The sequence below is a fragment of the Bombina bombina genome, chromosome 5, assembly GCF_027579735.1.
Source record: "Bombina bombina isolate aBomBom1 chromosome 5, aBomBom1.pri, whole genome shotgun sequence".
In the NCBI taxonomy this organism is placed as follows: domain Eukaryota; kingdom Metazoa; phylum Chordata; class Amphibia; order Anura; family Bombinatoridae; genus Bombina; species Bombina bombina.
Window position 1 is genome coordinate 634,740,778 of NC_069503.1, and position 26,579 is coordinate 634,767,356.

Here is a 26,579-nt window from a genome sequence, read left to right on the forward strand (position 1 = left end):
AACAATCACATTTTCCTGTAGAACATATATTGTTATTTGAATATTGACTGTAAGGTTTGAATATAAAATGTCAGCATTTGAATATTACATTTGATTATTGGTTTGTATAGATTGCAATGCAGTCTGATAAAATCAACATGCAAATATAATTATTGTAATGTTATGATTTGGTAAAGGCAAAATTAATATTTGCTGAATTTGCTAAAACTGTAGTTTAAGGGGCAATTTTTTTTTTTTTTTTGTGCTCGTTATCCCCTCCACCTAGGGTGACCATATTGCAGCTTTAAAAGGGACACATGTGAAAAATACATATGTCAGAGCTGCTTTCAGGGCTGTTTAAAGAAATGTTTTGTATAAGAACCCTGACATATGTATTTTTCATATGTGTTCTTTTTTAAAGCGGCAATATGGTCAGCCTACCTACACCTGATGAGGTTATGGTTATCGGCCAGGAATCTGAGTGGAGGAGGACATATTTAGTTGTTAGTTACTTGATGCTTAATATATTTTAATAGATTTTTATTGTTACTGATAAAAAATACTTTTTAAACTAGTAGATAAGTGCGTAAACAGATTTACATGCAAGTTAAGACATATGAAAGAAAACCATGCAGACTGTTTTCTATACTACAGTGTCTCCATATAGATTGTCGGTCTTTTACTTTATATGTAATTCAAGACAATACTACATGTCTTATGCATAATATAAAATAGGACAATTATTTTCTAATCAGAAAACTCTTAGATGTATACATTTTCTATTCCTTTAAGAATATAGCAAACATAAAAACATGTTTTTTTATGTATTTGTTTTAGGGGAAAGATGGCTGCGATTATGCTCTTGGATTAACACCAACAGGCATTTTAATCTTTGAAGGCTCCAACAAAATTGGTTTATTTTTTTGGTAATTCAATCTTTTTGTTCACTTGATTTATTGTTTCATGTTTGTCTTGTTTACTTTTTTTTTAATCTCTGTCATAACTGAAAGGGCAAATTTATTACTGCTGAAATCGTCTGAATGGGTTTTCTGTAGGACTAATAATCTGTCAAAACGACGACGCTCCAGTCAGTTAAATAAGCTTTATTCACATATTATAAAACACATGAGACTTCTTCATTTGACTTTCCTTGTGTGTGTGTGTGTGTATATATATATATATAATTTTATTATGTGAATAAAACATACTTTTAACTGACTGATGTGCCAGTGCTATTTCATATTATTAGATTTTACAAATTAATTGGTCTACCACCTGCCATCTTGGAACACTAACAGTCACAGTTTCTGTTCATAGAGCTCTGATTTTCTATATACTATGATTACTGTTAGGCTGGACAGAACTTAATGGTTAAAGGGACACTGAACCCAATTTTTTTCTTTCATGATTCATATTTAAGCAACTTTCTAATTTTCTCTTATTATCAAATTTTCTTCGTTTTCTTGCTATCTTTATTTGAAAAAGAAGGCATCTAAGCTTTTTTTTTTTTTGGTTCATACTCTGGACAGCACGTTTTTATTGGTGGATGAATTTATCAACCAATCAGCAAGAACAACCCAGGTTGTTCACAAAAATGGTCTGGCATCTAAACTTACTGTCTTGCATTTCAAATAAAGATACCAAGAGAATGAAGAAAATTTGATAATAGGAGTAAATTAGAATGTCATGCTCTATCTGAATCATGAAAGAAAAAATTTGGGTTCAGTGTCCCTTTAAAGGATACACATAGTTATTATTTGTAATTAACCAAGTGTATGTGATTGTTTAAAGGGACAGTAAAGTCAAAATTAAACTTCCATGATTCAGATAATACTGCGCAAATGTAAACAATTTTCCAATTTACTTCTATTCGCAAATTGGCTTTGTTATCTTGGTATCCTTTGCTGGAAAATAAGCCTAAAAGTAGGCTGATGGGTACTTAGAAGTGTGCATGTGTCTGAATTTGTAACAATGTATAAAATTGCTATAAACATTGTTGCTTACACTGCTGCCAGATGGCTAAGATACATGCACGCTCCTGAACTCACCCTTTAACAAATTATACTATTCATAATTGATAATATAGGTAAATTGGAAAGTTGTATAAAATGTCACATTCTATCCAATCCTTTTAAATTTAATGTTTCTATTCCTTTAAATAATAATGTTCTACCCCGATTATTATACCTTTTCCGGGCTCTCCCTATACGTATTATTTACCCTGATCTGGAGAAAATACAGTTGGAGATTTTAACATTTATAGGGAAAAAAATAGCCAGAATAGCTAGCACAACTATGACAAAACACAAAAAGCTAGGAGGACTGGGAATACCGAACTTAATTGACTATTATAAATCAGCTAGGTTAGTTTAAAACGCGTTAATACTCAGAGCCAAACAAGAGGCGATTTGGATAAAATTAGAAGAAGACATGGGAAGGTGGGATAACACAGATGCGGTTCTTTGGGAACATAAAAACACGATACGCAAAGAAGGCTATTACTGCTCTCCAACAACTGAGAGCACACAACATATTTGGTTGGAACTAGCACACAAAAAGGGATTGTGCCTGGTGGGGTCAATCTTACAACCTATTAGATATTTGTTACATGGAGAGGCACAGAAAAAAATCAATAAGTGGGAGAACAAAGGATTGTATCGAGTTGCAGATATCCTGCTACAAAATAAAATAATTACTTACGCCCAAATACAAGAAAGAATATTTCCTATTAAAATACATTGGTATTTATATTTGCAGTTGTCCTCTTCTCTCCACACATTTCTCAAGAGGGTAAACAACACTAGAGGGTCTACACTGGTAAATGTCTGTAACTCACAATCTAGACCGAAACACCATATCCAGACTGTACATTGACATTCAAAAATTAAGAACTTTAGCTAAGACCACATTAATGCTTAAATGGGAGACAGAATTAGATATCTCCTTAGAACTGGACACATGGTATGAGGTCTTTGATGCAGCCACAAGAGGCCTAATGAGTGCGGACTCAAAAGAAAATACCTTAAAGACGATGTTTAGATGGTATTTTACACCACTTAGAACTGCACTTATGTCACGGAACCGTTTAGGTTTGTGTTATAGGGGATGCGGAGAGAGGGGAACCTATCGACACATGATGTGGGATTGTGTAGGAGTCCAAAAATTATGGAAGAAACTTTCCTCCATGCTCAGTTATTTGCTAGATGAACAAATTCACCTCACCATTACGCATGCACTACTTCATGATAGGGTTCATGGGTTTAATAAGCCTATCAATACCTTTATTAAAATGTTATGTACAGTGGTGAGAACCTGTATAGCAAAGCATTGGAAAGTAGGTACACCGTTGTGGATGGAAATCCAAAATAAGATTCTACATACTTACAACATGTATGAATGTGCATCTTGGGCAATGGGCACAAAAGACAGCAATGATGAAATATGGTGTTACTGGAATTTTAGAAATGGTAGTAACTATACTAATTAGAATATAGGATAGGGAGTACTAAGTAAACAAACTATATCCAATTATATAACATTTAAATATAATTATGGTAAGGCAGTCTATGGCACCAAGACACTTGTTATGTTCAGTTTAGTTGGTTTTGTTTATTTGTTAAATATTTCTACAAGTTAAACTAATTTTTCATTGTGTAACAGTGGAGATGGCCTTCGGTCCGCGATATCTTGACTATAAAAATTGCCAGATAAATAAGGCATTATAATACTATGAACATTGTGATTCCTGTTAATATATAATGCTCGAATTACTGTATGGTTGTACAAACGAAAGTTTTTTTTTTTCCAATAAAAATGATTTAAATATAAATAATAATGTTCAGATAGTTCTGTCATGCATGTTAACGATTCATTAAATTAAACACCTTTTGCTTTTGTCTTTGGCCCAAAAAGTAATATCTGTAACCTGCAAATGCTGCAAAACAAATAGCTGGTTTAGGTGATTTGCAGCAATTAGAAAACCAAGTTTACATGCTTTGCTTTTTGGCCTCTGTAGGGAGCGTGGGACAAAGCACATTTTTTAAATGTGTTGAATATCCCTTTTAACACATGTGATGAAACATTCTATAAACCAAACCAACCACATACTTATTCATGTAGAAATTGCTGCAGTTTGGTGCTTATTGGTGGTTTCATAAAGATGTATTTCTTTTGAGTATTTTATGACACATTCATGCTGATGAGATGTGCTGTGAAGCATGAGAAAAATGTTTGCAAACATATCGTTTGAATGATGCCTCTCATTAATTTGATAGACATTAATTTCTCAATTGGTTCTCAGATTCACTTTGGTGTTTAAACCATAATCTCAGTGCTGTTAGACAGACTGTTAATTTGTTTAAAGACTGTGTGCATATTTAATTACACATGCATAATAATATATACTATACATGTGTAAATATATATTTCTTGAGAATTTATGTATTAATTAGCCTTTTTTTACAACAAGAACTTATACTAATAATGTAGTTCTAAACTGTGCAATTACTTGACATTCACCAATTCATTTGTTACATTTTTAAATTCCCACCTTATTTGTAGGCCTACAATTACCATAAATATATATATATATTCTTTTTATTTTTTTTCTCAAAACAATCTGCCTACGTATTGATGTAGAACTATAATTTATAGAAATTATATAGTGCTAAACTTTTCATTTACCTGAAATTCACAAATTAATTTGTTAATAGGCCTAAAATTACCAAAATGGACTTCAAGAAAAGCAAATTAACACTTGTTGTGGTAGAAGATGATGATCAGGTAAGAATTGTGTTAGATGTGTAATTTGTTTGTTCATATCTAACAAAATTGTAGCAGCTTTAAAGTATTCTCTTCTGTCAATATAGGGTAGAGAACAGGAGCATACTTTTGTTTTCCGTCTGGATAACTCCAAGTCCTGTAAACACTTATGGAAATGTGCAGTGGAGAATCATGCTTTTTTCAGACTTCGAACGCCAGCGAATAACAAACCAAGTAGATCAGAATTCATAAGACTGGGATCGAGATTCAGATTCAGGTACAGCAAGAGAAAATCTTACGTAAAACATTTGTTTATTAATCTATTTTTATGTATTTCTTTTTGTGATCCTAGAATCATTCACTAGTTCCATTTTAATACACAGTAGGAAAAAACATTCAATATCTGAAAGCAATTGTTACCTTAAAGGGACAGGAAACCCAAAATGATTCCTTCATGATTCAGATAGAGGATCAAGTTGTATACAACTTTCCAATTTACTTACATTATCTAATTTGCTACTTTCTCTGTGTATCCTTTGTTGAAGGAGCATCAATTCACTACTTGGAGCTAGTTGAACACATTGAGTAATCCAATGATGAGAGGCATATATGTGCAGCCACCGGTCAGCATCTAGCTCTCACTAGTTCATTGCTGCCCTTGCGCCCACCTAGGTATGCTTTTCAGTAAAGGACACCAAGAGAACAAAGCAAATGAGATAATATAAGTAAATTGGAAAGTAGTTTAAAATTGCATGTTCTATGTGAATAGTGAAAGCTTAATTTTGACTTTACTGTCCCTTTAAGATTTTGATAGACAATACATGTATACAGATCATCATGTGTTAACTTTTTTATTTTAAATATAGCATTCCCAGTTGGCGGTTTGCTTGGAAATGTAACATTTACAAGCATGTTTGAATTGTTAGTGAATATATCAAGTGGCTATTGTGTGCAGTCATTAATAAGTAAGGTTTTCTCATCATACCTTATAAATTATCTGCCTCCTATCTATAAAGCATTTTGTGAGGTGGGTGAAAGGGGGCAACATTCTCTAACAGTCACTTTGACTATCTCCAGCCTGTCCAACTTTAACAGCTCCTATGTTATTCTGTGTAGTGTATACCCTACAGCTCACTCTTCTATCCATTATCATCTACACAGAATAATATAGGAAGTTGTGAAAATTAAAATGTTAAATTAAAAGTTTGCTCAGTTATATGAATGAACTACTATGTAGTTAAATGACTTTCATGCTTACTATATAGGAATATGAGGTTTTCAGGTTAAATACACATTTCACCTTAGAGCAGCTTTTGATTGGTCATTTATGCTGTAAAGAATGGGTAGGCAGACCTTGGGACCAAATCAGGCCTGCTCCCTGTTTCTATAAAAGCCCATGAGCTGAAAATGTTTTAAAAAAATAAAATACAATTTTGTGACACGCAAACATTATATGCAATTTAGATTTTACTGTCCTTTTAAGCACTTCATTCCAAAAAAAATCTTCAACAAAAGAAATGTTAAAATTGAATTTATAAATAAAAATTCTCGACTAGATTACGAGTTGTGCGTTAGGGTTAAAAAGCAGCGTTAAGAGGTCTTAACGCGGCTTTTTAACGCTCGCTGGTATTACGAGTCTTGAAATGACAGGTGTACCGCTCACTTTTTTGGTCAGACTCGAAAATACCGCAAATCCACTTACGTCAATTGCGTATCCTATATTTTCTATGGGACTTGCATAACGCCGGTATTACAAGTCTAACCAAAAGTGAGCTGTACAGCCTCTCCTGTCAAGACTGATACCGCATTTAAAAGTCAGTAGTTAAGAGTTTTATGGGCTAATGCCGTAGCATAAAACTCTTAACTAAAGTGCTAAAAAGTACACTAACACCCATAAACTACCTATTAACCCCTAAACCGAGGCCCCCCAACATCGCAAACACTAAATAAAAATGTTTAACCCCTAATCTGCCGAACCGGACATCGCCGCCACTATAAAAAATATATTAAACCGCCGCCCTCCCGCATCACAAACACTAGTTTAATTTTATTAACCCCTAATCTGCCGCCCCCAACGTTGCTGCAACTTTATTAAAGTTATTAACCCCTAACTCTAAGTCTAACCCTAACCCCCCTAACTTAAATATAATTTAAATAAATCTAAAGAAAATTGCTATAATTCAATAAATTATTCCTATTTAAAGGGACACTGAAACCATTTTTTTCATGATTCAGATAGAGCATGCAATTTTAAGCAACTTTCTAGTTTACTCCTATTATCAATTTTTATTTGTTCTCTTGCTATCTTTTTTTGAAAAAGAAGGCATCCTAGCATTTTTTTGGTTCAGAACTCTGAATAGCACTTTTTTTTTATTGGTGGGTGAATTTATCCACCAATCGGCAAGGACAACCCAGGTTGTTCACCAAAAATGGGCCGGCATCTAAACTTACATTCTTGCATTTCAAATCAAAATACCAAGAGAATAAAGAACATTTGATAATAGGAGTAAATTAGAAAGTTGCTTAAAATTTCATGCTCTATCTGAATCACAAAAGAAAAATATTGGGTTCAGTGTCCCTTTTAAAACTAAAAACTTACCTTTAAAATAGACCCTAAGCTAGCTACAATATAACTAATAGTTACATTGTATCTACTTTAGGGTTTATTTTATAGCTAAGTATTTAGTTTTAAATAGGAATAACTTAGTTAATGATAGTTATTTTATTTAGATTTAATTAAATTATATGTAAGTTAGGGGGGCGTTAGGGTTAGACTTAGGTTTAGGGGTTAATAACTTTAATAGTGGTGGCGATGTTGGGGGCAGCAGATTAGGGGTTAATAAATATAATGTAGGGTTCGGCGATGTTGGGGGCAGCAGATTAGGGGTTCATAAGTATAATGTAGGTGGCGGCGGTGTCCGGAGCGGCAGATTAGGGGTTAATAATATTATGCAGGTGTCGGCGATGTTGGGGCGGCGGATTAGGGGTTAATAAGTGTAAGATTAGGGGTGTTTAGACTCGGGGTTCATGTTAGGGTGTTAGGTGTAGACATAACTTTTATTTCCCCATAGGAATCAATGGGGCTGCGTTAGGAGCTTTACGCTGCTTTTTTGCAGGTGTTAGGTTTTTTTTCAGCCGGCTCGCCCCATTGATTCCTATGGGGAAATCGTGCACGGGCACGTTTTACCTGCTTACCGCTAACGTAAGCAGCGCTGGTATTGAGGTGAGATGTGGAGCTAAATTTTGCTCTCCGCTCACTTTTCTGCGGCTAACGCCGGGTTTGTAAAAACCCGTAATACCAGCGCTGTCTGTAGGTTAGTGGTGAGGGAAAACTGCTTGTTAGCACCGCACAGCCTTACCAACAAAACTCGTAATCTAGGTGTCTGTTTGCAGAATTTGAATGGCTGTGATACTTTACAGCAAGTTTACTAATCATATACCTGTAAAGATATTAAATATTTTAGGCTTTGTAGGCTAAAAGGCAATACTGAGGATTATTATGAAGGTACTTGTATTAAAACTTTTATTGACAAAATGTAAAATATATATTGCAAACAAAATGAGCCACTCGGAAAACATACTTTTGTTACAACCTCGTTTTGATTTTTGTGAAGAAATTCTGTTGTGATGAGGTCCCATTTTAAATGTTCTACTTTTTCTGACCGTTTTTTTCCTTTGAGTTGAGAATATTGTTACAACATATATTGTAGCAGAAGTGCGAGGAGATGAGAGTGCTACACAGTCTATATTGCTACTACTTGGGTCGGCCGTTGTAGCATGAAAGCAGCCATAGACCATGCAGAAAAATATACGAGAGGCTGTGTTCTAATAAAACTTTATTTATGGATACTGAAATTTGAATGAAACTTTCATGAATCAGAGAATGCAATTTTCAACAACTTTCCAATTTACTACCGTTATCAAATTTGTTTTTGTTCTTTTTGTCTTTTATTGAAGAGTAAAACTAGGTAACACTTAATGTATTTTTGTAAATGAAATTTATTTGAAATAGAAAAAAATATTTATTTGAAAGAAGACTCTAAATGTAGCCAGTTATGATACTGGGCTGTAAGTTATTTAAAGGGCTATGAAATACAAAATTACATTTTATGGTTCAGTCAGAGCGTGCAATTTTAACTTCTATTATCGCTCTGACTTTGTTCTTTTGGTATACCTAGGTAGGCTCAAACTTAGCAATGCACTACTGGAAGTTAGCTGGTGATTGGATGCTATGAAAATATGCATCTTGTCATTGGCTCACCAGATGTGTTACGCTAGGTCCTAGTAGTGCATTGGTATTGTGGAGATGACTTTAGCAATGTGTTTAACCACCACCATCTTAGGTACTGGCTGACAGTCTGCCAGTATGCAGTTTAGTGATAGTATTTATTTTTTATATTTTATTTTATTTCTGTAGTGTAGGGACCCCTCCCCCCCACTCCTTCCTGTTCCCCCCCCCTCAATAACTCTCTAACCCTCCCACCTCTCACTAGGTGCTACCATCTTAGATACTGGCAGCTGCCAGGACCCACTTTATAGATTTTTTTATTTATTATTCTTTATGAAAAAATAAATTAAAATAATCGGTATTGTAGCAATCCCTCTCCCTCAACTGATCACTCATAGTGTCCCCCCCCCTCAACCGTTTCTGTAGGTAGGGAACCCATCCCTTCCTCTTCCTCACTAATAATTTTTTTCCGTAGGTAGGGAACCTGTCCTTTCATCCCCTCCCTCCCCCCTCCTGCGATGCGCTGCCCACCCTCCTTCCCTCCCACAGCATCACCGCAAGCCAATGCAGACAGTGGCACAGAGTGTAACGGTCTGCTTCAGAATTCTGGCTTCATATGATAAAGGAAGCGTGATCAGGGCTCCCTTACCATATGAAGGCAGATGCCTTCTGCCTCTGGCTGGGGTCTTAGCTGTCAAAGTATCCTGTGATGTAGTACCTACGCCCAATAGGCATAAGGAGTTAAGTCAATTATAGAAGTCATTATAACTGGGAGTTCTACCCTACTGTACATAATTTTACTGTTCTGTTCTTTGGGTGATTGCTGACAGGAGTCACATCTGGTAATGATATATTAGGCAGGTAGAGGAAGCAGTTTCAATATTTAGCATTCAGATAGTTAGTAACTCAGTAAAACTACTGAGAGCAGTTTGTCAGTTTGTGTGCTACATTTAATTACTGTTGCACATCAATATGACAAGCAGCTTCTGTTGACATGCAGTTTTTTTTAAATATATTTAACAAAGGAATAATAACATTGTCTTGACTACATCCGTACAGTAAGGTGTATAGAGCTGTCAAAGCTTGTACACTTTACTCACATCTTTGATGAGCTCCTCTTTATCCTCTAAGACTTGTCACAGTCTACATTAATTTGAAGTCCTAGATGAGGAGTTGACAAATTTGCTTGCGATTTAGAGGCCACCACACAATGTGAAGCAAGCCATACAGTATTTAGCAGATTGGGAATGCTTTAATATCAGTGCTACTGAATTTGGTGACATTTTACAAATAAATGATAATAGTAATATAAAAGTGTAAAAAACTCCAAAAGAAACAAAAGTAGAATTTTAGGAGCAAGTGCTTATTGGTTTCATTAATTTGTTAAAGGGACATTGAAGTCAAAATTAAACTTTCAGAATTCTTATAGAGCATGCCAGAACTTTTCAGATTACTTCTTTTATCAAGTTTTCTTTGTTATCTTTTGTTGAAGAGAAGGTTCTTGAGCAGCAATTCACCTATGGTACCCAGCTGAACAAATCTTTTGAGCCAATGATAAAAAGGTATATGTATGTAGCCACCAATCACCAGGTAACTCCCAGCAGTACATGGATGTCCCCTGTGCATACCCAGGTATGCCCTTCAAAAAAAGGATACTTGGAGAACAAAACAAATTTGATATAAGTAAATATTAACATTGTTTAAAATTCTGAATCATAAAAGTTTCACTTTACGTTCCCATTAAGTTCTGTCCTAGATCAGCGATCTATTATTTTTTTTTTCATCTCTACAGTTTCTTGACTAAATGAAAACACATTAAATAGATTTTTTTTAATGTAAATAATCCTGAATAGTTTTTTTTACTTGTACTTTATCAAGTGGTTCCTTAAAGGGATAGTCTAGTCAAAATTAAACTTACATAATTCAGATAGTGCAGGCAATTTTAAGCAACTTTCTAATTTACTCCTATTTTCAATTTTACTTTATCTTGTTATCCTAATTTGAACAAGCAAAACTGTAAGCTTGGGAGCTGGCCCATTTTCGGTTCAGCACCTGGGTAGTCTAAATGTAGCCACCAATCAGCAAGCACTACCCAGGGTGCTGAACCAAAATTGGGCCAGCTCTTAAACTTGCATTCTTGCTTTTTCAAATATAGATACCAAGCGAATGAAGAAAAATTGATAATAGGAATAAATTAGAAAGTTGCTTACAATTGCATGCTCTATCTATATCATGAATGTTTATTTTTTATTAGACTATTCCTTTAAATTAGTAAATGATGATAAAAATAATACATTAATAATAATAAATAATAATAATAGTGGTAGTAGCCATTCAGAACAAAGTTATCATGTGTTCATGTATTTTTAATTTCTGCTGCTGTATTTAATGAAAGATGTCTGCTATCTTGAAATGTAAAAATGGTAGTTATTACCCATACTTTCTATAGGATGATATATTCTTAAAGTGTCAGTAAACCTAAAAAATAATGTTATATAATTCTGCACATAGTGCAGAATTATATAACATTATATTAGCCTTATCTGTATTAAACGTAATATTGCCTTTTAATTTAAAAAAAACCCGGCTGTTTTACAGACCTGCTCTCTGCTGAGCAGGTCTGTTTAATTCACACAGCGCATCGGGCCAGCTGTATAGTCACAGCCCGGCCCGACCGCGCCATAACACAAAGTGCAGCTCGCTCCTGCTCTGTCTGAATAAAACAGACCCGCTGAGCAGAGAGTGGGTCTGTAAAACAGCCGGGGTTTTTTTTAAAATGAAAAGGCAATATTACGTTTAATACAGATAAGGCTAATATAATGTTATATAATTCTGCACTATGTGCAGAATTATATAACATTATTTTTGAGGTTTGCTGTCCCTTTAAATCTGAATGCTATTTAACAAGTTTTAGTAGAATACATGTTCTGTAGAAAGTGGAATCACATATACATGACCATAGTTTCTTTTATGTAATTGGCAAGAGTCCATGAGCTAGTGACGTATGGGATATACAATCCTACCGGGGGGGCAAAGTTTCCCAATCCTCAAAATGCCTATAAATACATCCCTCACCACACCCACAATTCAGTTTTACAAACTTTGCCTCCTGTGGAGGTGGTGAAGTAAGTTTGTGCTTAGATTCTACGTTGATATGCGCTTCTCAGCATTTTGAAGCCTGATTCCTCTCAGAGTACAGTAAATGTCAGAGGGTTATGAAGGGAGTATCACCTTTTGAATGCAATGGTTTAACTCACGGGAGATCTATTTCATAGATTCTCTGTTATCGGTCGTAGAGATTCATCTCCTACCTCCCTTATTCAGATCGACGATATACTCTCATATTCCATTACCTCTACTGATAACTGTTTCAGTACTGGTTTGGCTATCTGCTATATGTGGATGGGTGTCTTTTGGTAAGTATATTTTCACTACTTAAGACACTCTCAGCTATGGTTTGGCACCTTATGTATTAATATAAAGTTCAAAATATATGTATTGTACTTATATTTGCCATGAGTCCGGTTTATGTATATTTCCTTTTGCAGACTGTCAGTTTTATATTTGGGGAAAAGCATATTTAGGAAAATATTTTTTCTTACTTGGGGTATAGTCTTTTTTCTATTGACTGTTTTCTCTTTAAATTTTGCTGGCAAAATTAGGCTCGCGATGGCACAAAATGCCAAAGTTTATTGCGTCATTTCCGAAGTCTTAGTTGGCGACGCGTTCCTTGCTCAAGGGTGTCATTTCCGGATTTTGTTAGCACCAAAAAAATTTCAGTTACGTTGTGCGTCATACTTGCCGCCAAATAATTTCATTTTTTAAAACCCCATTCCTATGTCCTTTTTGCCTTTTTCTATGTTAGAGGGCTATGCTGTTTGCATTTTTTTCCCATTCCTGAAATTGCCATATAAGGAAACTGATAACTTTGCTTTACACATTGTTTTTTCTCTTACATTTGCAAGATGTCTCAATCTGATCCTGTCTCAGAAACCACTGTTGGAACCCTGCTGCCTGATAACAGTTCTACCAAAGTTTAAGTGCATTTGTTGTAAATTTGTGGAGATTATATCTCCAGCTGTGGTATGTAATAGTCATGATAAGCTTTTACATGCAGAGAATGTGTCCATCAGTAATAGTACTATGCCTGTTGTTCCTTCAACATCTAATGTACAAGATATACATGTGAATATAAAAGATTTTATTGCTGATGCGATTCAGAAGGCTTTGTCTGCCATTCCACCTTCTAATAATCGTAAAAGGTCTTTTAAAACTTCTCATAAAGTTGATGAAATTTCTAATGACCGACAACATACTGAATTATCCTCACCTGACGAGGATCTATCTGATTCAGAAGATCCTTCCTCAGATATTGATACTGACAAATCTACTTATTTATTTAAAATGGAGTATATTAGTTCCTTGTTAAAAGAAGTGTTGATTACATTGGATATTGAGGAAACTAGTCCTCTTGATATTAAAACTAGTAAACATTTAAATTCTGTTTATAAACCTCCTGTGGTTACTCCAGAGGTTTTTCCTCTTCCTGATGCTATTTCTGATATGATTTCTAAGGAGTGGAATAGGCCTGGTACATATTTTATTCCTTCTTCAAGGTTTAAAAAATTCTTATTCTTTGCCAGCAGTTAGATTGGAGTTTTGGGAAAAGATCCCCAAAGTTGAAGGGGCTATTTCTACTTTTGCTAAATGTACTACTATTCCTATTGAAGATAGTACTTCTTTTAAAGACCCTTTAGATAGGAAACTTGAATCTTATCTAAGGAAAGCTTATTTATATTCAGGTCATCTCCTCAGGCCTGCCATTTCTATGGCTGATGTTGCAGCTGCATCAACTTTTTGGTTGGAAAGTTTAGCGCAACAGGAAACGGATCCTGATTTATCTAGCATTGTTCGCTTGCTTCAACATGCTAATCATTTTATTTGTGATGCCATTTTTGATATCATCCAAATTGATGTTAAATCTATGTCTTTAGCTATTTTAGCTAGAAGAGCTTTGTGGCTTAAATATTGGAATGCTGACATGGTATCTAAGTCTAGATTACTATCTCTTTCTTTCCAAGGTAATAAGTTATTTGGTTCTCAGTTGGATTCGTTTATTTCAACTGTCACTCGAGGGAAGGGAGATTTTTGCCTCAGGATAAAAGACCTAAGGGTAAATCTAAAGCTTCTAACCGCTTTCGTTCCTTTCATCAAAATAAGGAAGAGAAACCTAATCCTTCCCCCAAAGATTCTGGTTCCAATTGGAAACCTTCTTCAAGTTGGACTAAATCCAAACCATTTAAGAAACCAAAGCCAGCCCCCAAGTCTGCATGGAGGTGCGGTCCTCATTCCAGCTCAGCTGGTAGGGGGGAATTTAAGATTCTTCCAAAACATTTGGGCAGATTCTGTCTCTCAAGGGTACCGAATAGGATTCAGAGTAAGACCTCCTGTGAGAAGGTTTTTTTCTCTCACGCCTCCCAGTAAATGCAGTAAAGGCTCAAGCTTTTCTGAAGTGTGTTTCAGATCTGGAGCTTTCAGGGGTAATCATACCAGTTTCATTTCAGGAACAGGGTCTGGGATTTTATTCAAATCTATTCATTGTCCCAAAGAAAGAAAATTCTTTCAGGCCAGTTCTGGATCTGAAAATTTTGAATCGTTATGTAAGAGTGCCAACTTTCAAAGTGTTGACTTTAAAAACTATTCTGCCTTTTGTTCAGCAAGGGCATTATATGTCCACAATAGACTTACAGGATGCTTATCTTCATATTCCGATTCATCCAGACCATTTTCAGTTTCTGAGATTCTATTTTCTAGACAAGCATTACCAATTTGTCGCTCTTCCGTTTGGCCTAGCGACAGCTCCAAGAATGTTTTCGAAGGTTCTCGGTGCCCTGCTCTCTGTAATCAGAGAACGGGGTATTGCGGTATTTCCTTATTTGGACGATATCTTGGTACTAGCTCAGTTTTTACATTTCTGCAGAATCTCACACAAATCAACTAGTGTTGTTTCTTCAAAGACATGGTTGGAGGATCAATTTACCAAAAAAAGTTCTTTGATTCCTCAGACAAGGATCACCTTTTTAGGTTGCCAGATAGATTCAGTGTCCATGACTCTGTCTCTAACAGAGAAGAGGTGATTAAAATTGGTTTCAGCTTGTCAGAACCTTCAGTCTCAGTCATTCCCTTCAGTGGCTATGTGCATGGAAGTTTTAGGTCTCATGACTGCAGCATCGGACACAATCCCCTTTGCTCGTTTTCATATGAGACCTCTCCAGCTTTGTATGCTGAACCAATGGTTCAGGGATTATACAAAAATATCACAATTAATATCCTTAAATCCCAATGTTTGACTCTCTCTGACTTGGTGGTTAGATCACCATCATATAGTTCAAGGGACCTCTTTTGTTCGTCCAACCTGGACTGTGATCACAACAGATGCAAGTCTTTCAGGTTGGGGAGCTGTCTGGGTATCTCTGACAGCACAAGGAGTTTGGAAACCTCAAGAGGCGAGGTTACCAATCAATATTTTAGAACTCTGTGCTATCTTCAGGGCTCTTCAGGTGTGGCCTCTGTTGAAGAGAGAACCGTTCATTTGTTTTCAGACAGACACTATCACAACTGTGGCATATGTCAATCATCAGGGTGGGACTCGCAGTCCCCAAGCCATGAAAGAAGTATCTTGATACTTGCTTGGGCGGAATCCAGCTCCTCTCTAATTTCTGCGGTTCATATCCCAGGTATAGACAATTGGGAAGTGGATTATCTCAGCCGTCAGACTTTACATCCGGGGGAGTGGTAGCTCCATCCAAATGTGTTTTCTCAGATTGTTCAGATGTGCGGTCGTTCAGAAATAGATCTGATGGCTTCCCATCTAAACAAGAAACTTCCCAGGTACCTGTCCAGGTCCAGGGATCCTCAGGCGCAAGCAGTGGATCCGTAAGCAGTTCCTTGGTGTTACCAACCTGCTTATATCTTCCCGCCTCTAGTTCTTCTTCCAAAAGTGATTTCCAAAATCATCATGGAACAATTGTTTGTGTTGCTGGTAGCTCCAGCATGGCCTCACAGGTTTTGGTATGTGGATCTTGTTCGGATGTCCAGCTGCCAACCATGGCCACTTCCATTAAGGCTAGACCTTCTGTCTCAAGGTCCATTTTTCCATCAGGATCTCAAATCATTAAATTTGAAGGTATGGAAATTGAACGCCTGTCATAGAGGTTTCTCTTGTATGGTGTATCCAGTCCACAGATCATCCATTACTTGTGGGATATTCTCATTCCCAACAGGAAGTTGCAAGAGGACACCCACAGCAGAGCTGTAATATAGCTCCTCCCCTAACTGTCATACCCAGTCATTCTCTTGCAACTCTCAACAAGCAAGGACGTTGTAGGAGAGAGTGGTTAAATATAGCTAGTTTATTTTCTTCAATCAAAAGTTTGTTATTTTTAAATAGTACCGGAGTTGTGCTATTTTATCTCAGGCAGTAAATAGAAGAAGAATCTGCCTGAGGTTTCTATGATCTTAGCAGGTTGTAACTAAGATCCATTGCTGTTCTCACATATGTCTGAGGGGATTACACAGATGAGGTAAAACTTCAGCGAGAGAATGGCGTGCAGTTTATTCTGCTATCAGGTATGTGCAGTTATAATTTTTTCTAGAGATGGAACACACTGAAGATGCTGCTGATACCGGATTAATGTAAGTTAAGCCTGAATACAGTGATTTAATAACGACTGGTATCATGCTTACTCCCAGGGGTGATACCCTTATGATATTGCAATATAAAACGTTTGCTGGCATGTTTAATCGTTTTTATATATGCTTTGGTGATAAAACTTTATTGGGGCCTAGTTTTTTCCACATGGCTGGCTTAAATTTTGACTAGAAACAGTTTCCTGAGGCTTTCAACTGTTGTAGTATAAAAGTTACAGTTGGTGCAGTTAAAATTACAAACTGTGACATCCAGCTTCCCTCAAAGGCCCTCTGAATGCTATAGGACATCTCTAAAGGGCCCAAAGGCTTTCCAAAGTCGTTTATTGGGGAAGGTAGGGCCACAGCTTGCTGTGGCAGTTGGTTGTGACTGTTAAAAAACGTCTATTTCGTTTTTTTGATCCGTTTTTTGAACTAAGGGGTTAATCATCCATTTGCAAGTGGGTGCAATGTTCTGTTAGCCTATTATACACACTGTAAAAAATTTGTTTGATTTACTGCATTTTTTCACTGTTTTTCAAATTCTGACAAAATTTGTTACTCTTAAAGGCACAGTACCATTTTTTATATTTGCTTGTTAACTTGATTTAAAGTGTTTTTCAAGCTTGCTAGTCTCATTGCTAGTCTGTATAAACATGTCTGACATAGAAGAAACTCCTTGTTTATTATGTTTAAAAGCCATGGTGTACCAAATGTACTGATTTCATTTTATGCAATACAGATCATTTTCTGTCTTTAAAAAATTTATCACCAGAGGAATCTGACGACGGGGAAGTTATGCCGACTAACTTTCCCCACGTGTCAGACCCTTTGACTCCCGCTTAAGGGACTCACGCTCAAATGGCGCCAAGTACATCTAGGGCGCCCATAGCATTTACTTTACAAGACATGGCGGCAGTCATTGATAATACACTGTCAGCGGTATTAGCCAGACTACCTGAACTTAGAGGTAAGCGAGATGGCTCTGGGGTGAGACAAAATGCAGAGCATACTGACGCTTTAAGAACCATGTCTGATACTGCCTCACAATATGCAGAAGCTGAGGAAAGAGAGCTTCAGTCAGTGGGTGATGTTAATGACTCAGGAAAGATACCTGATTCTAATATTTCTACATTTAAATTTAAGCTTGAACACCTCCGCGTGTTGCTTAGGGAGGTTTTAGCTGCTCTGAATGACTGTGATACCATTGCAGTGCCAGAGAAATTGTGTAGACTGGATAAATACTTTGCAGTGCCTGTGTGTACTGATGTTTTTCCAAATACCTAAAAGGTTTACAGAAATTATTAATAAAGAATGGGATAGACCAGGTGTGCCGTTCTCTTCCCCTCCTATTTTTAGAAAAATGTTTCCAATAGACGCCACCACACGGGACTTATGGCAGACAGTCCCTAAGGTGGAGGGAGCAGTTTCTACTCTAGTAAAGCGTACTACTATCCCTGTCGAGGACAGTTGTGCTTTTTTTTTTTAGATCCAATGGATAAAAAATTAGAGGTTACCTTAAGAAAATATTTATTCAACAAGGTTTTATCCTACAGCCCCTTGCATGCATTGCCCCTGTCACTGCTGTTGCGGCGTACTGGTTTGAGTCTCTGGAAGAGGCTTTACAGGTAGCGACTCCATTGGATGACATACTTGGCAAACTTAGAGCACTTAAGCTAGCCAATTCTTTTATTCTGATGCCATTGTTCATTTGACTAAACTAACGGCTAAGAATTCTGGTTTTGCTATACAGGCGCGCAGAACGCTATGACTTAGATCATGGTCAGCTGACTTCAAAATCTAAGCTACTTAACATTCCCTTCAAGGGGCAGACCCTATTCGGGCCTGGTTTGAAGGAGATTATTGCTGATATCACTGGAGGAAAAGGTCATGCCCTTCCTCAGGACAGGTCCAAATCTAGGGCCAAACAGTCTAATTTTCGTGCCTTTCGAAACTTCAAGGCAGGTGCGGCATCAACTTCCTCTAATGCTAAACAAGAGGGAACTTTTGCTCAATCCAAGACGGTCTGGAGACCAATCCAGACCTGGAAAAAAGGTAAGCAGGCCAAAAAGCCTGCTGCTGCCTCTAAGACCGCATGAAGGAACGGCCCCCTATCCGGTAACAGATCTAGTAGGGGGCAGACTTTCACTCTTCGCCCAGGCGTGGGCAAGAGATGTTCAGGATCCCTGGGCGTTGGAAATTATATCCCAGGGATATCTCCTGGACTTCAAAGCTTCCCCCCCAAAAGGGAGATTTCACCTTTCACAATTATCTGCAAACCAGATAAAGAGAGAGGCATTTTTACACTGTGTACGAGACCTCCTAGTTATGGGAGTGATCTATCCAGTTCCAAAGGAGGAACAGGGACAGGGTTTTTACTCAAATCTGTTTGTGGTTCCCAAAAAAGAGGGAACCTTCAGACCAATTTTGGATCTAAAGATCTTAAACAAATTCCTCAAAGTTCCATCGTTCAAGATGGAAACTATTCGTACCATCCTACCAATGATCCAGGAGGGTCAATATATGACTACAGTGGATCTAAAGGATGCTTATCTTCACATTCCGATACACAAAGATCATCATCGGTTTCTCAGGTTTGCCTTTCTAGACAGTCATTACCAGTTTGTAGCTCTTCCCTTTGGATTAGCTACAGCCCCAAGAATCTTTACAAAGGTTCTAGGGTCGCTTCTGGCGGTCCTAAGGCCGCGGAGCATAGCAGTAGCCCCTTATTTAGACGACATCCTGATACAGGCGTCAAACTTCCAAATTGCCAAGTCTCATACGGACGTAGTACTGGCATTTATGAGGTCGCATGGGTGGAAAGTGAACGAGGAAAAGAGTTCTCTATCCCCACTCACAAGAGTTTCCTTTCTAGGGACTCTGATAGATTCTGTAGAAATGAAAATTTACCTGACGGAGTCCAGGTTATCAAAGCTTCTAAATTCCTGCCGGGTTCTTCATTCCATTCCGCGCCCTTCGGTGGCTCAGTGTATGGAAGTAATCGGCTTAATGGTAGCGGCAATGGACATAGTGCCGTTTGCACGCTTACATCTCAGACCGCTGCAACTATGCATGCTCAGTCAGTGGAACGGGGATTACACAGATTTGTCCCCTCAACTGAATCTGGACCAAGAGACCAGGGATTCTCTTCTCTGGTGGCTATCTCGGGTCCATCTGTCCAAAGGTATGACCTTTCGCAAGCCAGATTGGACAATTGTAACAACAGATGCCAGCCTTCTAGGTTGGGGTGCAGTCTGGAATTCCCTGAAGGCTCAGGGATCGTGGACTCAGGAGGAGTCTCTCCTTCCAATAAATATTCTGGAACTAAGAGCGATATTCAATGCTCTTCAGGCTTGGCCTCAGTTAGCAACTCTGAGGTACATCAGATTTCAGTCGGACAACATCACGACTGTAGCTTACATCAACCATCAAGGGGGAACAAGAAGTTCCCTAGCGATGTTAGAAGTTTCAAAAATAATTCGCTGGGCAGAGATTCACTCTTGCCACCTATCAGCTATCCATATCCCATGTGTAGAGAACTGGGAGGCGGATTTTCTAAGTCATCAGACTTTTCATCCGGGAGAATGGGAACTCCATCCGGAGGTATTTGCACAACTGATTCATCGTTGGGGCAAACCAGAACTGGATCTCGCCAGAACGTCAAGCTTCCATGTTACGGATCCAGGTCCAGGGATCCCAAGGCGACACTGATAGATGCTCTAGCAGCGCCCTGGTCTTTCAACCTGGCTTATGTGTTTCCACCGTTTCCTCTGCTCCCTCAACTGATTGCCAAGATCAAGCAGGAGAGAGCATCGGTGATTCTGATAGCACCTGCTTGGCCACGCAGGACCTGGTATGCAGATCTAGTGGACATGTCATCCTTTCCACCATGGTCTCTGCCTCTGAGACAGGACCTTCTACTTCAGGGTCCTTTCAACCATCCAAATCTAATTTCTCTGAGGCTGACTGCCTGGAGATTGAATGCTTGATTTTATCAAAGTGTGGCTTCTCCGAGTCAGTTATTGATACCTTAATACAGGCACGAAAGCCTGTCACCAGGAAAATTTAACATAAGATATGGCGTAAATATTTTTATTGGTGTGAATCCAAGGGTTACTCATGGAGTAAGGTCAGGATTCCCAGGATATTATCTTTTCTCCAAGAAGGTTTGGAAAAAGGATTGTCAGCTAGTTCCTTAAAGGGACAGATTTCTGCTCTGTCTATTCTTTTGCAGATGTTCCAGACGTTCAGGCATTTTGTCAGGCTTTAGTTAAAATCAAGCCTGTGTTTAAACCTGTTGCTCCACCATGGAGCTTAAATTTGGTTCTTAAGGTTCTTCAAGTAGTTCCGTTTGAACCTCTTCATTCCATAGATATCAAACTTTTATCTTGGAAAGTTCCTTTTTTTATAGCTATTTTCTCGGCTCGTAGAGTCTCTGAGCTATCTGCCTTATAATGTGATTCTCCTTATCTGATTTTTCATACGGATAAGGTAGTCCTGCGTACCAAACCTGGGTTCTTACCTAATGTGGTATCTAACAAGAATATCAATCAAGAGATTGTTGTTCCATCCTTGTGTCCTAATCCTTCTTCGAAGAAGGAACGTCTATTACACAATCTGGACGTGGTCCATGCTTTAAAGTTTTACTTACAAGCTACTAAAGATTTTCGTCAAACATCTGCTTTGTTTGTTGTCTACTCTGGACAGAGGAGAGGTCAAAAGGCTTCGGCAACCTCTCTTTCTTTTTGGCTAAGAAGCATAATCCGCTTAGCCTATGAGACTGCTGGACAGCAGCCTTCTGAAAGGATTACAGCTCATTCCACTAGAGCTGTGGCTTACACTTGGGCCTTTAAAAATGAGGCTTCTGTTGAACAGATTTGCAAGGCGGCGACTTGGTCTTCGCTTCATACTTTTTCAAAATTTTACAAATTTGATACTTTTGCTTCTTCGGAGGCTATATTTGGGAGAAAGGTTTTACAGGCAGTGGTTCCTTCCATTTAAGTACCTGCCTTGTCCCTCCCTTCATCCGTGTACTTTAGCTTTGGTATTGGTATCCCACAAGTAATGGATGATCCGTGGACTGGATACACCATACAAGAGAAAACACAATTTATGCTTACCTGATAAATTTATTTCTCTTGTGGTGTATCCAGTCCACGGCCCGCCCTGTCATTTTAAGGCAGGTAATTTTTAAATTTAAACTACAGTAACCACTGCACCCTATGGTTCCTCCTTTCTCGGCTTGTTTTCGGTCGAATGACTGGCTATGACAGTTAGGGGAGGAGCTATATTACAGCTCTGCTGTGGGTGTCCTCTTGCAACTTCCTGTTGGGAATGAGAATATCCCACAAGTAATGGATGATCCGTGGACTGGATACACCACAAGATAAATAAATTTATCAGGTAAGCATAAATTGTGTTTTCTCTGACTCAGTGATTAATACTATGTTACAGGCTCTGTTTCTAGAAAGATTTATTATAGAGTTTGAAAGACTTATATTTCATGGTGTTCTCATAAATTCTCTTGGCATTCTTTTACAATTCCTAGAATTTTACAGTTTCTTCAGGATGGTTTGGATAAAGGTTTGTCTGCAAGTTCCTTAAAGGGACAAATCTCTGCTCTTTCTGTTTTATTTCACAGGAAGATTGCTAAGCTTCCTGATATTCACTGTTTTGTACAGGCTTTGGTCCGTATCAAGCCTGTCATTAAATCAGTCTCTCCTCCTTTGAGTCTTAATTTGGTTTTGAAGGCTTTACAGGCTCCTCCTTTTGAGCCTATGCATTCTTTGGATAAGTTTTGTTTCTTTTGGCCATCTCTTCCGCTAGAAGAGTTTCTGAATTATCTGCTCTTTCTTGTGAATCTCCTTTTCTGATTTTCCATCAGGATAAGGCATTTTTGCGGACTTCATTTAAATTCTTACCTATGGTTGTGAATTCTAACAACATTTATAGAGAAACTGTTGTTCCTTCTTTGTGTCCTAATCCTATGAATTGTTTGGAGAAATCCTGGCATTCTTTGGATGTGGTTAGAGCTTTGAAATATTATGTTGAAGCTACTTAAGATTTCAGGAAGACTTCTAGTCTTTTTGTTATCTTTTCTGGTTCTAGGAAAGGTCAGAAGGCTTCTGCCATTTCCTTGGCATCTTGGTTAAAGCTTTTGATTCATCAGGCTTATTTGGAGACGGGTCAGGCCACGCCTCAGAGAATTACAGCTCATTCTACTTGATCAGTCTCCGCGTTGTGGGCTTTTAAGAATGAAGCTTCAGTTGATCAAAGCAGCAAGTTGGTCTTCTTTGCATACATTTACTAAATTCTACTGTTTTGATGTATTTGCTTCATCGGAAGCAGTTTTTGGTAGAAACGTTCTTCAGGCAGCTGTTTCAGTTTGATTCCTCTGCTTATGTTTTAAGTTTTATTTTTCTGTCATTTATGAGAAAAACTTTTTTTTTTTGGTTTTGGATTTAATTTTCTCAGTGGAAAATGGCTGTTTTTATTTGATCCCTCCCTCTCTAGTGACTCTTGTGTGGAGTTCCACATCTTGGGTATTTCTATCCCATATGTCACTAACTCATGGACTCTTGCCAATTACATGAAATAAAACATAATTTATGTAAGAACTTACCTGATAAATTAATTTCTTTCATATTGGCAAGAGTCCATGAGACCCACCCTTTTTATGGTGGTTATGATTTTTTTTGTATAAAGCACAATTATTTCCAAATTCCTTTGTTGATGCTTCTTACTCCTTTCTTTTTCACCCCACTACTTGGCTATTCGTTAAACATAATTGTGGGTGTGGTGATGGGTGTATTTATAGGCATTTTTAAGGTTTGGGAAACTTTGCCCCTCCTGGTAGGATTGTATATCCCATACGTCACTAGCTCATGGACTCTTGCCAATATGAAAGAAATTAATTTATCAGGTAAGTTCTTATATAAATTATGTTTTTCTTTACTACTTCCTGTTTTCCACCATATAGTAATAAACAAAGCAATACTTCAGTTCTACTGCAACCTGCTTCAGTTGTATTTTAATTTGCATGTTTATTTTTTAGTGGCCGTACTGAATACCAAGCAACTCATGCTGGAAGATTGCGAAGAACCAGCACCTTCGAAAGACGGCCCAGCAAACGATATCCATCAAGAAGGCATTCAACATTTAAAGGTATATTTCAATTTTTTTATATTTTTTTGTTGTTTCAATTTTTAAAAATACAACATGATATAGTTAGAAACCCCTTTTATCCAAATTGCTTTGGACCATAAAAGGTTTGTATTTTAAAAAAGTTTGGAATATTTGTATATGTGCATCTGTAAAATAGAACAGTTTGGAGAGGGGATTGGACCAAGTGTAAACAACAATATCTTATGTCATTTAGGCAATATTTATGTCATAATACAGCTTGTACATGTAACCTAAAGGTAGTTTTATATCATTTTAATACTTTTTGTATACATAGTACCCTCAGAAACATAGTACAATGCTGTAATTAGAAACGTAATATTTGTTGTTTTAACTAAATATAGACTGCTATTTGCATTTAAGAACACAAAACTCAAACCAAAGACACAGTCAGGAAAGTTTGTGACATACAGACGGGGGTGGGGGATTAATTTTTGATAGGTTTGGAGTTTGGAATTCCTGATTTGGGGATTTGTACCTGTAGTAAAAAATATTAATTGCATTTCAGTCAACAATAAGTATTCTATGGATACATTTATGATAAAGGAACTAATCATTTTAAGGTTATAACTTAGTCCACTTTTGAACCCCAAAGATGAATTGGTTGCACAAAATAAGAATTCAGTTCAACTTTAGAGGTCCACTAAAGTGATAAATGACATGGTCTAATTTGTTAAAGCATGTCATTTTATCACTAGTGATGCTGCAACTCTGCAACCCAGTTGTGTGACTTGTGGGTACCGAGCAGTACTTTAACTATGTGTTTAGAGCATGTAATTTTGTCACTGAAATGTCCCTTTAAGTATAACCTAATTAGGAATAACATGACAAATCTTATAGATTTTATTAGTTACCATTATTGGACATCATATTTTATGTATTAACAAAAAAACAAATGGTGAGTGTGGCTCAAAATTTGATATATAAAATATAGATGTTTGAAAACAAATCGAATCAACATTGAACATAAGTGAAATAAAACCTTATTTGTATGTAATATGAGTCTTGTACAATAGTCCCAAAAACCTTCAATGTAATATAATACACATAAAATCTTCAACTCTATCCGGGAATTTACTAGTTTTAAATGAGTTTTTCAGTAGTCTGGTGAAAACCAGGAGTTAGGGAACTACATCTCCTCACAATGTATGCTGCACCTAATGGCAGACTGCCCAAGCAAACTGCTGAGTTGAAATGAGCGCAACTGCACTTCAAATGAAAGTATTTAATGAATAAAATATCCAAACTTATAAAACGCCTTGTGTCCACTGAAGGCCACTGAATTTCAGCTATAAGCGGCACCGATCGCTCAGGAGTTTCCACTTTCACGTTGAGAGTTGAGCGTTTGCCACATCTGAGTGATTTGGTGATGCGCACATACTTGTTTTTATTTTGTATAAGCTCATATTTTATTCATTAAATACTTTTATGCGAGTCGCAGTTACGCTCTTTTCTAGTTTTTGTTCTAGATTTGTATCATGTAGTATTTCTTTCTCATGGTACATAACCGTGTCAAATTATTGTAAATAGTAATTTCACAGTGAAATTGACCAATAGTAATTGTAAGATGATTAGGTCAGACCAGGATACAATGGTCCTGCAAAAGATTTAGCAAAAAATGGAAGAACGTGGTGGTAAATAGAAAGTGAGATTTAGCATTGATAAAGGTTAGGTTTTACATTTTGGAAGCAAAAATAAGTGTGTTAACCATTACTTAAAGGGACACTCAAGTCAAAATTAAACTTTCATGATTCAGATAGATCATGCGATTTTTAAACAACTTTGCCCTTTACTTCCATTAACAAATGTGCACATTTTTATATTTACACTTTTTGAGTCACCATCTCCTACTAAGCATGAGCAAGAATTCACAGAACATACGTATATGCATTTGTGATTGGCTGATGACTGTCACATGATACAGGGGGAGTGGAAATAGATATAACTTAAAATTTGTCAGAAACAAATCTACTACTCATATGAAGTTCAGACTAAATGCTGTTGCGTTGTCTTGTTATAATGCATTTGTTGATTATGTAAATCTACTGTATATACTGGTCCTTTAAATGGGGCAATACTTGGGAACACAGAGGCACAGAGGGTTTTTATAAGCAACAAACTTAAACAAAAGCAAGGCAGCAGTGTCTATGGCAAATAAGATACTAGCTCGTCTATAAAGAAATATGGATGCAAGAGAAGAAACTAAAATTCTGCTTCTATATAAATCCCTGGTAAGCCTCAACCTTTAGTATAGAGTACAGTTTTGGGGACAAGCTATTGGAAAAGACATTGCTGAACTAGAAAGGGTTCAGAGAAGGCTACAAAATTAATAAAGGGAATGGAAAATTTAAGCTGTTAGGCAAAGTTACCCAAACTGGGTCCATTCACTCTATTAAAGAGGTGATTGAAATGTGATAGGAGTGAGTTATATAAACATATACATGGTCAATATAGAGATTTGTCAGGAGCCCTCTTTATTTCAAGAAAACTGTAGGTGACAAGAGGTCACACTTTAAAGAAATAATAACCAGTGCTCCTTTTGTAAAAACTAGTATGTTAAATCAAAGGAAACATAAAAAGAAACTTGCAAAATGAGCGCTTAGAAATTCTCAGTGTAGTCACTACCCTCAGGGAAATAAGAGAGCTGTAATGTTGGCAACTTGGGTAGCATTCTGCCTCTTCTGAGCATGGACAAATGTGATTCTTTGTTTATCTAGCATTCACTTAATAGAAAACCAACTCA

General features: G+C 37.1%; 1 protein-coding gene across 1 annotated transcript in view; it reads left to right on the plus strand.

Annotated features, from left to right (window-relative positions):
- The window catches only part of EPB41L4B (erythrocyte membrane protein band 4.1 like 4B), a 433,805-nt gene that overhangs the window by 329,939 nt on the left and 77,287 nt on the right, over positions 1–26,579 (plus strand). The window contains exons 9-12 of the mRNA XM_053714600.1: positions 817–905; positions 4,692–4,761; positions 4,848–5,017; positions 23,709–23,818. Of these exons, the coding sequence (XP_053570575.1) occupies positions 817–905; positions 4,692–4,761; positions 4,848–5,017; positions 23,709–23,818 (439 nt within the window). The remainder of the gene's footprint in view (positions 1–816; positions 906–4,691; positions 4,762–4,847; positions 5,018–23,708; positions 23,819–26,579) is intronic.